Raw genomic sequence first — 15,462 nt, forward strand, 5'->3', positions numbered from 1 at the left:
TTGCTCCAAGAGATGTCATTGTTCTTCTGCCTAATCGGATCTTAATCTCCATCACTATGGTGACAACTATTGACGTCTTTTTTTTTTAGGTTTATTACTCTATGTTTTGGTGGAATGATGCATAACTTTTGATTTTTTTTTTTTATGTTCAACATTATAATTTTTTTAGAAAAACACTCGCCTTTTATATGAAGTAAAAAAAAAAATCAAAATTGTATCATTCGACCAATAATATTATTAGAACTCATCCTTTTATTTTTATTTTTTTGAGGTGTCTTTCCTTTTTTTTTAACATCAAATCAATAATATTATATTTTTTTTTGGTAATGAAATCAATAATATTATATTGTATCTCTTAAGGTATTTTCTGAAGGTATTGACGTATTGTTTTAGAAACATCATTAGACCAATAATCAAAACTTTCGTGTCTATTTTTTTTTTTTTATTGTTTCAGTGAAATTACATCTTAATTTTAATCTAGTCAAAGGTTTCTAAAATTTGAGCAAAAAAATAAAAATAAAATAAACGAAATTTTTACTTCGAAATTTTAAGTCAAAGGTTTATAAGAGAAATTTATTCTTTGGACTTCGATATTAAATTAAAACAAAATTGCATCATCAGACCAATAACCTTTTCGTAAAAAGGGTATATTTATGGAATTCATCTCTCAATATATAAGTTTTTATCCCAAATTAACGCAAAAGAGAGAATTCGAGATCTCGCCTCTCCTCTCTCTTAGGCATAGCGACTCACTCAGATCTATACCTTCTTCTTCCTCCTCCTCTTCTCCTTCTTCGTTTCGTTTCCGAACTCATCTGAATCTGTGGTAATCACCATTGTTTCTCTCTTTACGATTTCTAATTTCTCCTTTGATCTCACTCCGTTGCTGCAATTTAGATCTATATCTGCAAAATCTCATATGAATTTTTCGTGATTTCGTTTTTGTTTTTTTTTTTGTTTTGTGATCTTGTTTTTGTATGTAGAGTGCATTATCGGGAGATTACTATTATGTTGACAAAGTTCGAGACGAAGAGTAACAGAGTTAAGGGTTTGAGCTTTCACCCTAAAAGACCATGGATCCTCGCGAGTTTGCACAGTGGCGTGATCCAGCTCTGGGATTATCGTATGGGTACTTTGATCGATAGATTTGACGAGCACGAAGGACCTGTTCGTGGTGTTCACTTCCACAATTCTCAGTCTCTCTTCGTCTCCGGAGGTATATTGCTTTTTTGCTCTCCTCATTACCTTTAGATTTAGCTCGCTGTAGTGAATCGTATGATTGATTTGTCCCAACCTCGATTTTGTTGGATTTATGGATCTTGAAATTAAAATCGAATGTTTACATATCTCATATAAGCAGATTTTGCGTTAAGTGAGCCTTGTTTTAGTGTGTTTTAGATTCAAAAAGACGTATATATTGTATGACTATGATCTTAATGCTTGTCTAGTATCTTAATGCTTGCAGGGGATGATTACAAGATTAAAGTGTGGAACTACAAAACACACAGGTGCCTTTTCACTCTTCTTGGGCATCTTGATTACATCCGAACGGTTCAGTTCCATCATGAGTACCCATGGATTGTGAGTGCCAGTGACGATCAGACTATCCGTATATGGAACTGGCAATCACGGACTTGTGTTTCCGTCTTGACTGGTCACAATCATTATGTTATGTGTGCCTCTTTCCACCCAAAAGAAGACCTCGTTGTATCGGCATCCTTAGATCAGACTGTCCGTGTTTGGGATATTGGTGCTCTTAGGAAGAAGACAGTTTCTCCTGCTGACGACATCATGAGGCTGACTCAGATGAATAGTGATCTTTTTGGTGGAGTTGATGCCATTGTCAAGTACGTCCTTGAAGGTCATGACAGAGGTGTAAACTGGGCTGCTTTTCATCCCTCCCTGCCTCTTATCGTCTCGGGTGCAGATGACCGCCAAGTAAAGCTGTGGCGTATGAATGGTAATTACTTGATGTTATACTTTTGTGCTTTCAAAATTTATATGCCACCAATCATTAGTTTTATACTGATGCAAATTTTTTTTTAATCAATATCATTGCAGAAACTAAAGCTTGGGAGGTGGATACATTGCGAGGCCATATGAATAACGTTTCATCTGTTATGTTCCATGCAAAACAGGACATAATTGTATCAAACTCTGAAGATAAGAGCATCCGTGTCTGGGATGCTACCAAGCGGACGGGACTTCAAACTTTTCGTCGTGAACATGATAGATTCTGGATTCTTGCAGTTCACCCTGAGATGAATTTACTAGCAGCAGGACATGACAGTGGCATGATCGTGTTCAAACTTGAGAGAGAACGTCCTGCATTTGCTCTGAGTGGTGATTCTTTGTTCTATGCCAAGGATAGATTTTTGCGGTACTATGAATATTCAACTCAAAGAGACTCCCAAGTTATCCCTATACGGCGTCCTGGTACTCCAAGCTTGAATCAAAGTCCGAGGACTCTATCATACAGTCCGACTGAAAATGCAGTTTTGATCTGCTCAGATCTGGATGGTGGTTCTTATGAGTTGTACATCATACCGAAAGATAGTGTTGGCAGGAGTGACGTTGTGCAAGATGCAAAGAGAGGGACAGGTGGCTCTGCAGTATTCATTGCCCGTAACCGGTTTGCTGTTCTCGAGAAAAGCACCAGCCAGGTGCTAGTCAAGAATCTAAAGAATGAGGTGGTTAAAAAGAGTTCTCTGCCTATTCCCACAGATGCTATCTTTTATGCCGGAACTGGAAATTTACTTTGTCGATCTGAGGATAAAGTAGTTATATTTGACCTCCAGCAAAGGCTTGTTCTTGGTGAACTTCAGACACCATTTGTTAGGTACGTTGTTTGGTCTAGTGATATGGAGAGTGTTGCTTTGCTCAGCAAACATACTATAATTATCGCGAGCAAAAAACTTGTTCTCCAGTGCACGCTTCATGAGACGATACGTGTGAAAAGTGGAGCTTGGGACGATAATGGTGTCTTCATTTACACGACGTTGAATCATATCAAGTACTGTCTTCCGAATGGAGATAGTGGAATCATCCGAACCCTGGATGTCCCAATCTATATCACCAAGGTGTCTGGTAATACAATCTTTTGCTTGGATCGCGATGGGAAAAACAATGCTATCACCATTAATGCAACCGAGTACATTTTCAAGCTTTCACTTCTGAGAAAGAGATATGATCATGTAATGAGCATGATAAAGAACTCCCAGCTATGTGGACAGGCTATGATTGCTTACCTGCAGCAGAAAGGATTCCCTGAGGTTGCCCTCCATTTTGTTGAAGATGAGAGGATCCGATTCAACCTGGCTCTTGAAAGTGGCAACATCAGTGTGGCTGTTGCGTCTGCTACACAGATTAACGAGAAAGACCACTGGTATAAACTTGGGGTGGAGGCTCTTCGCCAAGGTAATTCTGGAATTGTTGAGTTTGCATACCAGCAGACAAAGAACTTTGAGAGGTTATCGTTTCTTTATCTCATTACTGGTAATTTGGACAAGCTTTCAAAGTTGATGAAGATTGCGGAAGTGAAGAACAACGTGATGGGTCAGTTTCACAATGCTCTCTACCTAGGAGATGTTAAAGAGCGCGTTAAAATTCTGGAGAATGCTGGTCATTTGCCTCTAGCTTATATCACGGCTTCGGTTCATGGCTTAAATGATATTGCTGAGCGACTGGCAACCGAGCTAGGAGACAACGTGCCCTCATTGCCTGAAGGGAAAACTCCATCGCTTCTTATGCCACCGACACCAGTCATGTGTGGTGGTGATTGGCCTCTTCTGAGAGTGATGAAAGGAATATTTGAAGGAGGACTTGAGAGTGCAGACAGAGGAGGTACTGTTGATGAAGATGATGTTGAAGGCGATTGGGGCGAGGAACTTGACATAAATGTTGATGGAATGGAAAACAGAGACATTGAAGACATTTTGGCGGCTGCTGAAGGAGGTGAAGAAGATAACGATGAGGAAGTTGGATGGGGACTTGAAGACTTGGATCTCCCACCAGAGCTTGACACTCCTAAAGCCTCTACTAATGCACGTTCTTCGGGTTTTGTGACACCTCCCCAAGGTATGCCCGTAAGTCAGATCTGGAGCCAGAAATCTTCTCTTGCTGCTGAGCAAGCTGCAGCTGGAAGCTTCGACACTGCAATGCGTCTGCTCCACAGACAGCTTGGTATAAAGAACTTTACACCTTTGAAATCGATGTTTCTTGATCTGTTCAATGGCAGCCATAGCTATCTGCGTGCTTTTTCTTCATCTCCTGTTGTTCCACTTGCCATTGAGCGAGGATGGAGCGAGTCTTCCAGTCCCAACGTTCGTGGCCCACCAGCTCTTGTTTATGATTTCTCTCAGCTAGACGAGAAGCTCAAATCTGGCTACAAAGCCACAACAAGTGGGAAATTCACTGAGGCTCTCCGTCTCTTCCTTTCTATCCTCCACACCATCCCTCTAGTGGTAGTCGAGACAAGAAGAGAAGTCGATGAGGTTAAGGAACTAATCGTTATCGTTAAAGAATATGTCCTTGGTCTTCAAATGGAGCTCAAGAGGAGAGAAATGAAAGATGATCCGGTGAGGCAGCAAGAGCTCGCTGCTTACTTCACTCACTGCAACCTCCAAACACCTCACTTACGGCTCGCGCTGCTTAGTGCAATGGGCGTCTGCTACAAGGCAAAGAACCTCGCCACTGCTTATAATTTCGCAGAAAGGCTGTTGGAATCAAAGCCAGCGGAGAACCAGGCCAAGATGGCAAAACAGGTTAAGCAAGCCGCTGATCGTAACATGACCGACGCAACCAAGCTTAACTACGACTTCAGAAACCCGTTTGTGATATGCGGGTCAACATATGTCCCGATCTACAAAGGACAGAAAGACGTTTCGTGTCCTTACTGCACGGCCCGGTTTGTACCAAGCCAAGAAGGAAACATATGCACAGTCTGTGATCTAGCAGTGATTGGTGCAGACGCATCTGGTTTGCTATGCTCTCCATCTCAAGTCCGGTGATCAGTTCAGATTCATTATCAATACAGAGATACTTCATTAACAGAAATAAGAGTGTTGAGCTTTTCGTTTTGTGATTGTGGTGTACTTACCAACCAGGTTTGTGGATTTTTCTCGTTGCAGGTCCTATTACTTTTTTTTTTTTTTAAGTCTTTGAAAGTTGTTTCTTATCTTTTAGCAACAACGACACAAGAGTACTTTAGCTTCGTGCTTTATATAATCTTTTTTGATGCATAGTAGTCTTTTAAATCCCGTGCTGGATCATTTTAAATTTTCAATTTCGAAAATTTATGATTTACCTGTGAAATTATGATTTGTGAAAATTGTCGTTTAACAAATTTAGTGATAAAAAAACCAAATACAGTATATTTAGTGATCCTTGCATGTTTCTCATTATGAGTTTTCAAGAAAAAAGATTGATCCGACTGAACCCGATAGTAACACAACAACGTTAAACACATCAGAAAACGCCTTCGACCGTCCGAACTTTCGAACAAGATTCCACAAATTTCTACGTCATTGCTGAGAACTCATAGTCCCCGTAGCCCATCCGCTGTAGATACTCACGATGACCAGTATCTACAGCCAAGAAAGTGAACGATGACCGCTTAGACAAAAAATAACCAACACAAGAAGTGGAGCAAATTTTTGAACCAGACGACTCCAAAACTATTCTGTGTGGACAACGTTTCTTGCAATAAGAGCAAAATGGTCGAGTCATATGATGATCGTTGGAATGAACATATATCTTCTCTCCATTGAAGGAGAAGCTTATCCAAGATGAACCAGGCTTCACGTATAAGTCTTGCCCAAGCAGACACTCAATGTGTAAGGTGACGCAACAGTAGTCACTGCACATATAAAACCTCTTCTTTGGATCTAGTTTCTGCTCGCAAATTTCACACCAATACGTCATTCTACTTGTCTCTTCCCCATAAGAAAGTGTTAGCATATGTTTATCATGCTCATACCTCACCTCTTGAGGTAACGTTGCACATCCGAAACACAAAGCAAAATAGTCACACTCAATGCAGTTGAATGTTTCTTTTGTTGAATACTGTTCCAACGTTTTGCAAACCGAACATCTTCTTTGCTCTCCTGGTATGGATGTTAGGAACAAAGGATGATTATGACTTTTATGGACTAATTGCTCAGAAATCGTGGCGCACTGCGCATGTAACCTAAAAAGATAGCTATCTTTATCTCGTTCTTCACACTCATAGAAGAAACCAGCTTTGCACTTCCACCGACAAGCTGAACATGGATCCACACTATGTTCCACAAGACCCCGAGATCCTCCTTTAAGAGTAAGCATATGTGGATGTATCGGGTGATGCATTTTGCGAGGAAGATTTGCACATTCTTCGTGGAGAATATAATCGCATTGCATACACGAGTAGAAGTTACCGGAATAGATTGGCGTGATGCATGCTTGACACACCTTATTCACGTCGTAATCTCTACCCGTGTTCTCATCAAGTCTCAAATGATGACGTTGATGACTAAAATGCTCTATGACTCCATCACTTATCTTCACAAACGGCGGTTTAACTTCTTCATCTTCTTATGGTATTCCCTCAAGTTCTTTACCATCCCACACATTCTTCTGTGTGGCACATTTTGAATGAGCCACATATGAACAACCTTCTTTGATACAAGAGTAACCACCGTAGTCATTGTCGATCTTTCTACGACAAACACAACAAGACCAATCTCCTTGACCAAAATAATGTGTAAAAGAGATACGATGGGGATGGCGAGATATCCTTATGACACGTGGTAAGCTGATACACCTTTGATGGGCCACAAAGTCACAAGGGGGGCATATATAGAAAGGACAACTCGTATGTGTCAAGGAACAAAGGCTGCAAGCAAAGGGACTCTGTCTTGGAAACAGAGCAAGACTATGCTCATGCCACTTCGAATGGTCTACAGAAAAGACTGGTGGTTTCTCCACACAAGATATGTTCATAGCATAGTCGCAAGGTGAACAATAATAAAATAGCTCTTGGAGACCTTCATCACAACAATAGCATTGCCTCGTTTCATGAGACTTTTGCAAAAAAGCAAGCTGTAGAGAATGCCTTGGATGAAGAGGGTGCTTGATCTCAACAGGAGCCTTGTTATGTACATTATGGTTCTTGCCATTGCAACCTCGGCAGAAAAAATGGGTAGCGTCTTCTCCTGTTGATCTGAACTTCAACCAGAATAAAGGGAAACAACACAATTTGTAATTGGTTCCCCACAAGAACTCTTCATCCACGTGTAGTTTTCCTTTTTCCAACCTTACTGCTACTTGAGGGCATAAGTACATAAGCTTCTTCCACTTTGGATCCGTAGTCATGACGAGGGAGACTATTTTACGGGTGGGTGATATGAGCTCTGGCTCTGGCTCAAGACTTAATGTTTCAGCAAAGAGTGGCAAGACCTCCAAATCCTGCTCCAACAAGGGATCTATATAGTTGTCGAGATCTGCTTTTTTAGTGATGAACGATATGAGCTTCCTTAACGGCTCCGGCTGAGAATCCAAATCCATAGAGTTGTAGATAGAGATGGTTTGAGTAATGAGTGACATGAGCTCCGACTCCTGCTGCGTTACAAACATAGCATATTCACAGAATGCACTACTAACAGTGGCGGAGGCAGACTATAATCATGTGGGTCAACTGACCCTGGTGAAATTCTAAATTTAGATAAAATTTTAAGGAAAAAATCAAATTAACCCTGGTATAATAGCACAATTGACCCTGGTAAAATTTTTAAATCACATAATTGACCCTAATTATTTTTTTTGACCCTGATGTGATGATTTCCTAGCTCCGCCACTGACTACTAACATAGCTTATCTGAATAATGCGTGCAATGATTTCAGTATTAGCATCCCCATTATCTACTTCCCAAGGGTAGGGCTGGGCAAAATAACCGATAACCAAATAACCGACCGAAACCGAACCGAAAAAAACCAAACCGAACCGAACCGAAATTCTTCAAATACCCGAATGGTTAGTAAAAATCTATATCCAAACTAACTGAAACCGAACCGAACCGAACCGACAATTAAATGGTTAACCGAAATATCCGAAAACCTAGAAGATATCAAATATTATATACTTAATATTATGCAAAACTATAAAATAAACTTAAAATATAAATTATTTCTAGATTCAAAACAATTAAATATTTTAAATAATCAATATATGTAAATGTTATTATTTTGAATTTACAAAGTTAAATACTATTTTGTAAAATTGAATCCATATTTTTCCCTTTTTTGTATTTTTGTTATTGTATATTTGGTTAATTTTGGTTATATTCGGTTAGTTTTGGTTATATTTGGTTTATTTGGTTAATGTTAATATAATTTATGTTAGTTATGGTTATTTATTTAAATAACCAAACCGAAACCGAACCGAAAGAAACCGAACCGAACCGAACCGAAATTTCAAAAATATCCAAATGGTTACTATATTACTATATCCAAAATAACCGAAACCGAATACAACCGAACCGAAACCGAATGGTTAACCGAATGCCCAGGCCTACCCAAGGGTCCTCCATAGATATAAGTTCAGAAATGGCTGATATGATCTCCTCCTCCAAAGCCATAGTGTTCTTGTACAGAGAGTATTTGAGTAACAAAAGATATGAAAGATTTTGAGTAATGAGTGTGATGATTTCTCTGTCTTTTTTTTTTTTTGCTTTTGTAATTAACTCAGTGCTCTCTATATTTTTTGGTGATTGCTAGTGCTAGGACACGAGTGATATAGCGTATTTAATGTTATCACCAGCCAATACAGATCCACAACCTTCCAAATTAAATGCATTGTATGATTGTATCTAACAATGTTTTAATTCCCCCGACTAACTAAGTTCGAGTGTTCGACATATAAGCCTATGTGGATTTTTCTTTCTTAATAGAAAACTTATGGTAGCCTCCACTAATTTGTGATTATTTTCAGAATAATTCAAAGTAACCAGATTCAAGTTGTGATTAAAGACTAAAGATGACGATGTTTAAAGGCTACATTTATCTTCTTTTGTTTAAACTTTAAAGGCTACAAGCAAAGTTCTGTGATAAATTAATAATAGGTAGAAGAGCTTCTTCTTTTGTCCCGAACCGGTCGGTCGAAACCAGATTTTTATGTTTTTGGTTCAAATTAGTTTAGCAATGTGTTAAATTCGGCTTCATTTTGAATCATGTTCAGTTTACAATTCGTTGAACCGATTGGTTACCTCTTTTTATTAGAACTAAAAACACCTAAAGTAAACTAAAATGTATACCGAAATTAAATCGTATTAAACCAAAAATATATAAATCGAACTGATTTTACCCAATTTGACCTAGCGTTAACCAGTTTTTATAAGAAAACCCCCAAAATTTTTGGTAACAGTTCATTAACCAAAATTTGAACCGAACCGATGATTTATTAGGTTAATTTTCAGCAATAATTTCTAAGAACTGAATGAACCAGATCGATTCGATTTCGGTTAACTGAACTCACATGGAGAGTTTGTTCATACAATCATACTTGATAAATATACATTTTTACTTTCGAATGTAAGTTCGGTTTTAATAACATTTTATATATATATATATATATAAATCTACATTTTTATATACATTTTTATATACAATTTATATATATAAATATACATTTTTAATAACCAAACTCAAGGCATAGCACATGAAACTTGAAAATTTGTATTAAAATTGTATATAAATATATATTTTTAATAAACTAACAAAATTCTAACGCGAATAATAAAAAAAGATTTGGTATGATATTTGAGAGTCTATTTTATTTGTTATAAAAACACATATGTAAAAGTATTTTACTTATGTTTTGTTTATATTATACAAATGTTTTGCTAATTTTTTTTGTTATTTTACTTTTCTTTTTTAAATATATGTAAGATATTACACAAAAATATTTATATTTATATTGAATTCAATGTAAACTATGCTCAATATATATCAAACAATCAAGATTATAGAATCAGCCTGCTCAACTGGATCACTAGCATCCCGAAGAAAAAAATTCTTATATCGGAGTTCCAAAACATTGGATGGTTAAAAAAGTAAATTGCATATTAAAAGGTGGTCTTGTTAAGTGAATTCCAAATTAGTACACAAGAAGAATATGGCATTACCGTAAATTAGAGTTGACGTTCTGCAATTGGTAGATGAGGTTGAAAGCTTCATGATGCTTTACGTTGGAGGGGTTAACTTTATTGTTCGCCAAGATGTTGAAATCAAGATCAGTTCCACGTCCAAAAGGATGGTAACCCAAGGACACAACCAAAGCTAAACATGTCAAGTGCTTCATTTTCGTTTTCCTTGCGAAGCTGCTCTGGTGCTTGCCATCCCGGACTGCCATGACCTGAAAATTTTATGCATTCATTTAGAAATAAATTGTGTAAAAGTTGTTCATGAGCATAATCACTGATTCAACTATAATACATTCCGTCACATACTTACATGCACATGAATTTAGCTTGCATTTTCATTACCAACCTAGGCCATTACATTTTTCTATAAATCAATATGGTGATCTACCAAACACAACAATGATAAACCTACATGTGGCAAGGTGCTCATCAAAGGATGGGTTATGCTCATTGAGACGCTTGCTAATCCTCATATCAGAATCTTTGCAATCAATGTCTCCCCTTTAGCTATTATTAGCACATTTTGTGGCTTCAAGTTTGGGTGAATTATGCTCAACTTGTCTAAGTGGACAAGACCACAAACTATATCTCTACATCATAGCAGAAACAGTTCGAAGAATGTGAGCTATATATGTAAATTAAAAAGTATTATCCTGCATCAAGGCACAATAAGCATAAAATATTATTATGCATCGCAAACACAAGATTCGAGACTGAATCTTTTTTTAGTTAGTAAGACCTGATTCAGCGCATAATTAGAATTATTTCTATTTATTTTTATATTAATATTATTAATAATTATAGAATTCGTTTTTTAGAGGTTTTAAGAATGTTCTAGAGATTTTTTTTAGGGCTTTTATGGTTTTATTATAAATAGCCTATTGTCAGTTAATTTTTATTAATAAAAAAAAAATAGCTTTTCAGGAAATAGTATTCTCGCTCGGTAGATCTTGAGAGATCTCAACGAATCTAAGAAGATGTAAGACCTAACATTTGTAATGATATTCAGAATATTCAATCCAGTTCTGATTCTATAATATCATATAGAACAGAATTTGTTGAATTTTTTTTTTTGAATATTATTATAGTAAAATATTAATCTACGGTTTTATATATGTAAAATATTTTATAACATCATTTATATTAAAGTTGGCCTTGTATAATGTGTATATGTTCTCATAGGAATTTGGTATGTGGAGAAATTCACCTAATTAACACTTAAAATCTCAAGTGGATAGATAGTGGGGGAGTTCATATATATCTCGAAGACTCGATTCAGGTTTTGGGTGGATCTGTCTTTAGGCAAATAGTAAAACGTAGCTTTTGAGGCATTGCCATACATCGCCTAATTAAGCGATAATATAAGTTAAGCTATGTCTCTCATGATATAGACTGGCAAAATCATGAAACAAACCATGCAAAAGCCTTCGCAAAACTATGCGTATTTCAGGATTGGTCCGTCCTCTCCAACTTTGTAAAAGTGTTAAACTTCAATTTGCCCTATGTTTTTTTTTTTCTTTCTCTAATCATTTTCCGTTTAAATGTCCATTCTATTAGAATTCTTGCAGATTTTTTATCCGGATTGAACAACCAGTCAGAGAGTTTCATTCTAATTTGACTGTTTGGATGGGAGAAAAAAATGGAGGTAAAGTGAAATGTTTTTAATGGAGAGGGGAAAGATATTAAAGAAGAGAAACCATACCTTTTTGGTTACATTTGGTTTGTCCTATGAGAGACAGAGCTCTAATTGTTGTACCCAATTCATTTATTTCCTTCCACATGCTTTCGTTTTCCCTTCCTCATTTATTTCTCTTTTGTCACTCCTTTCTGTTTTGGTTTCTTTCACTTTCCTACTTTTCGATTTTGTTCGTTATGGTTATTATACCTTTAGGCTTTAGGTTACTAGTATATAACACTTTTATGTAAGTTTTTGTCAAACAATTTCAGACACTTTTCCAAGATGAAGAAAGCTGAGGTATATCTTCTTATGATATTCTAATAGGGTTGTTACACATTAGAATGACAAAATTGACAAAAGTGAGAATGTCCTCAAATCAGTTTTATGTCCCTTTTGTGGGAAATTATCATGTGATGGATATATATAGTAGATTTGTCAATATATATAAGTGTAGACCTATCTCTCATTAAATCCGTCCCCGCCAAAACAAATTTAAGGTTTTGGTCCTAAGCTCGTGGGTATTCTGCAAGATGTAATTAAAGATATGCCGGCCACTTCGCAGGTTTTTGTTGGTTTTGCACATATTTGAATTACATATATATATATATATGCTCTGTCATTCGTTTATATTTGAGTACTTTAAAAGAATATACACTTCTGGTTGATACCAAAAAAATATATATATACACCTCTGGTTCGTATACATAAAATATGTTAGATATATGTAAAGCAAATTGAACTTACCTATTTTTACTTTGAATTTAGTTTTCACAGTTATAAACTAAAATTTAGATTTCGATATTCGTTAAGTGCACTTGCTTACATATTATGGAAGTAAAATTTCTAAACGTTTGTGGACGTAAAATTTATTGAAGGTTCGAACATTTTGCTAGTAGAACCGTTCATTGTGATTTATTATATTACAAATAAGGTGGTCTATCATTTGTGTCCGGCATAAAAAGAATGAGTTGTCTTTGGTATATTTGTGTTGGGAAGAAAACTTTGGATAGATAATTCTTCACTAGATTAGTTAGTTAATTCTCTTTAACATAACAAAATCAAATATTTCTGATAGTGATGTAAATTGACTAAAAACAAATAACCAGACAAATATAGCTTTTGTTAGTATTTAAAAAGAAATAAAAAGTTCTAGCTAGCTAGCCTTTACTAGTTCTATAGTGGAACGAGTTATATGTCTAATCCACGGGTTTAACACCATTATATTCATGGTAGGATAAGAATATAAACGAACTGAAAACTTCAGACAAATACAACATTATGTATTCTCTGGCTGTTGATGATAGCAATATCTTCTCGCAAATGTTTTTGCGTTGTTATTTTCTTGTCTTTTTTTCTCTTTTCCTTTTTCTTGTTTATCCGAACTTAATAAGAGCCTGCAGATAAACATCAAAACAAAACTAATTAAAAAATCTTAAAATAGAGAATCAATATAGATGTATATACCTTGATGAAGTGTCTACTAACAAAAAAAAAAAAAAGTCTATACTAACATCAAGTCTTCTTTAAACACGTGATATTGGCACGGCTCAATCAAACAAGCCGATCTCTGGAAAAAAAGAAAAGAGAGTACAGTTTTCTGATTGAACCGCACCAATATCTCGTATTTTGATAACCAGTGTAGTGCGTTCATGGATTGCTGATTATATACCAAACTCCACCTCAAAAAAGCCAAACCAAAAGAGAAGAAATCAAAAGCAAATAAATGATTGAAACAAATTGATGCACAGGGCACAAGAGACAGGTACTTACCGTTAAAAATTTTATTTTGCGGATATGGAAAATGAAAAGGAAGACAACATGAGCTACTGCAATGTTTTTTTTTAATTTTTTTGTATCTTGGGTTTGCAGAGTGTGGCTAAGAGATATAAATACGAAGAGGTGAAGAAGAAATGACAAGAGAAAAACAAGCATTGAATTAGGCCAACAACCCCCACAACAAAAAGGAAGTTGGTTGTATTAAATTTGAAAAAAAAATGAAAAAAAAAATCCGTTACAAAAGTTAGATATTATTATGTTATTTTCTTAAAATAAAACATCAAATCAAATAGGTCTGCCGTTACTTAAAAAAAAATTCTTTGAACCACTTCCAAGAATTTCATAATGATTACCAGCTAGTTCTGATTTATTGAAGTTGTTAAGAAACAGCTACACCATTATAGTTCTTTAGTATTGGTATTGGAAACTTGCTCATGTACACATAGATTACAATAGATTATCTAATTATATCTATCACCATATATATATCTACACCTAATCTAACTTAATTTTCCATGAATACTATTTGGTGATGGATATGTCTATAAGAATATGACCACAAAGTTATTGCAAATTCGTATTGGAATTGGCAGTTGGCGATGCAATATTATTCATCGCATATCTCTAACAAAAAGATAACGTCACAACTTTTGTTAGGTGAAAACGTGAAGGTGAGTGTTAAGAAAATACTTAAGACTTTCTGCGATTTAATTTACCTTATCTCATTTTTGTTGTTTAAGTTTATATAATTTAGATATGTCAACCTCATGTAACCTGTGACATGAGGCAATATATTAATATTTATGAATAATATTTGCATGTACGTTCAACGTTTTTGATCTCTATTATATATATATTTCCAATACTTAAAAAGCATGTGTAACGCCTCGACCAAAAATCGGAACAATGACCACATGAAGTTTGTGCATGATCAGCTGCCTTGTTCTTAATTTTTTTTGCTTTTACTTTAATAATGTGTTGTTCTTAATTTAATATGGATTTAAACCGTATATGGTATTGGTATATCGCATGGCTATGTCCACAATGAACATAACATTTTTTTACCGTATTACCACATTTACCTTGTTAGGTAACTTCATATCCACAACACATGGACATGAGTATATAAATAGCTAACGTAACTTATACATGTAATGTAATTATGAATTCATAAGCTTTTCAACAATTAACAATCACATTTTTTTTTTGCTTTTGACGCTTGTACATACCAAATGTCAATCTTTTACTTTCAATGTATTAGTATTTTATGGTGGCAATTTTGTGCAAGAGTGGACAATTTTTTTCTAAATTTGTCTTCATCTAATTCTCTAAACACATGTTGCGATTAAATCCTTAAAGAGGTTCGTATGCAATCATAATATTCATACTATTTTTTTGTCAAACTCATAATATTCATATATATATCCTTGTTTTTGGGAGGGATAATTCATTTATTCTTCATATTTATAGTAGTGTTGAGCTAGTGGTCGCAAGAATTATTTTCATTCGGTCATTTGTATTTCATTTGGTAATTTGTTATCTAAAATATAACTTAAAAAAGTCAAAGATATTATTTTCGGATTCTTAAGGATCATTCAAATGTCATGAACTAAAATGAGAAAAGAAAAAAAACTGTAATATATTTTAGAATTTCTAGTTAAGGAAATGGATTGAAAACTATGAAACACTACTGGCCATAATGGATACTGTTTTTAATTCAATTTTTGGATTTGGTTTTTAGGTTTTGGATTTTAGATTATAGTTTTAGATTTTGCTAATAGATTTTTGTTTTAAAATTTCCAAAAAAATGGTTTTTTTTTTGAGAATGAATAA

General features: G+C 35.3%; 1 protein-coding gene, 1 long non-coding RNA gene and 1 pseudogene across 3 annotated transcripts; 1 reads left to right on the forward strand and 2 right to left on the reverse strand.

The window, feature by feature from the left end:
* Positions 1–575: 575 nt before the first annotated feature.
* LOC104752859 (coatomer subunit alpha-1) lies at positions 576–5,240 on the forward strand. Its single transcript, XM_087457585.1, has 4 exons — positions 576–826; positions 984–1,216; positions 1,466–1,960; positions 2,062–5,240. The coding sequence occupies exons 2-4, from the start codon at positions 1,009–1,011 to the stop codon at positions 5,007–5,009; spliced, it is 3,651 nt and encodes a 1,216-aa protein (XP_087313711.1). The 5' UTR covers positions 576–826; positions 984–1,008; the 3' UTR covers positions 5,010–5,240.
* Positions 5,241–5,349: 109 nt separating this feature from the next.
* Positions 5,350–8,695, reverse strand: LOC104705179 (uncharacterized; annotated as a pseudogene).
* A 4,257-nt stretch (positions 8,696–12,952) lies between these two features.
* LOC104703807 (uncharacterized) lies at positions 12,953–13,806 on the reverse strand. 2 transcript variants are annotated; one of them, XR_015561478.1, is made up of 3 exons: positions 13,624–13,786; positions 13,365–13,532; positions 12,953–13,247 (listed from the first exon to the last, which is right to left on the reverse strand). It is a non-coding gene; the product is annotated as an uncharacterized LOC104703807 (long non-coding RNA). The 2 variants fall into 2 exon arrangements; XR_754246.3 differs by having other exon boundaries at positions 13,365–13,806.
* Positions 13,807–15,462: the final 1,656 nt, after the last annotated feature.

This window comes from Camelina sativa, chromosome 7, assembly GCF_030686135.1.
Source record: "Camelina sativa cultivar CO46 ecotype springtype chromosome 7, ASM3068613v1".
Lineage (NCBI taxonomy): Eukaryota > Viridiplantae > Streptophyta > Magnoliopsida > Brassicales > Brassicaceae > Camelina > Camelina sativa.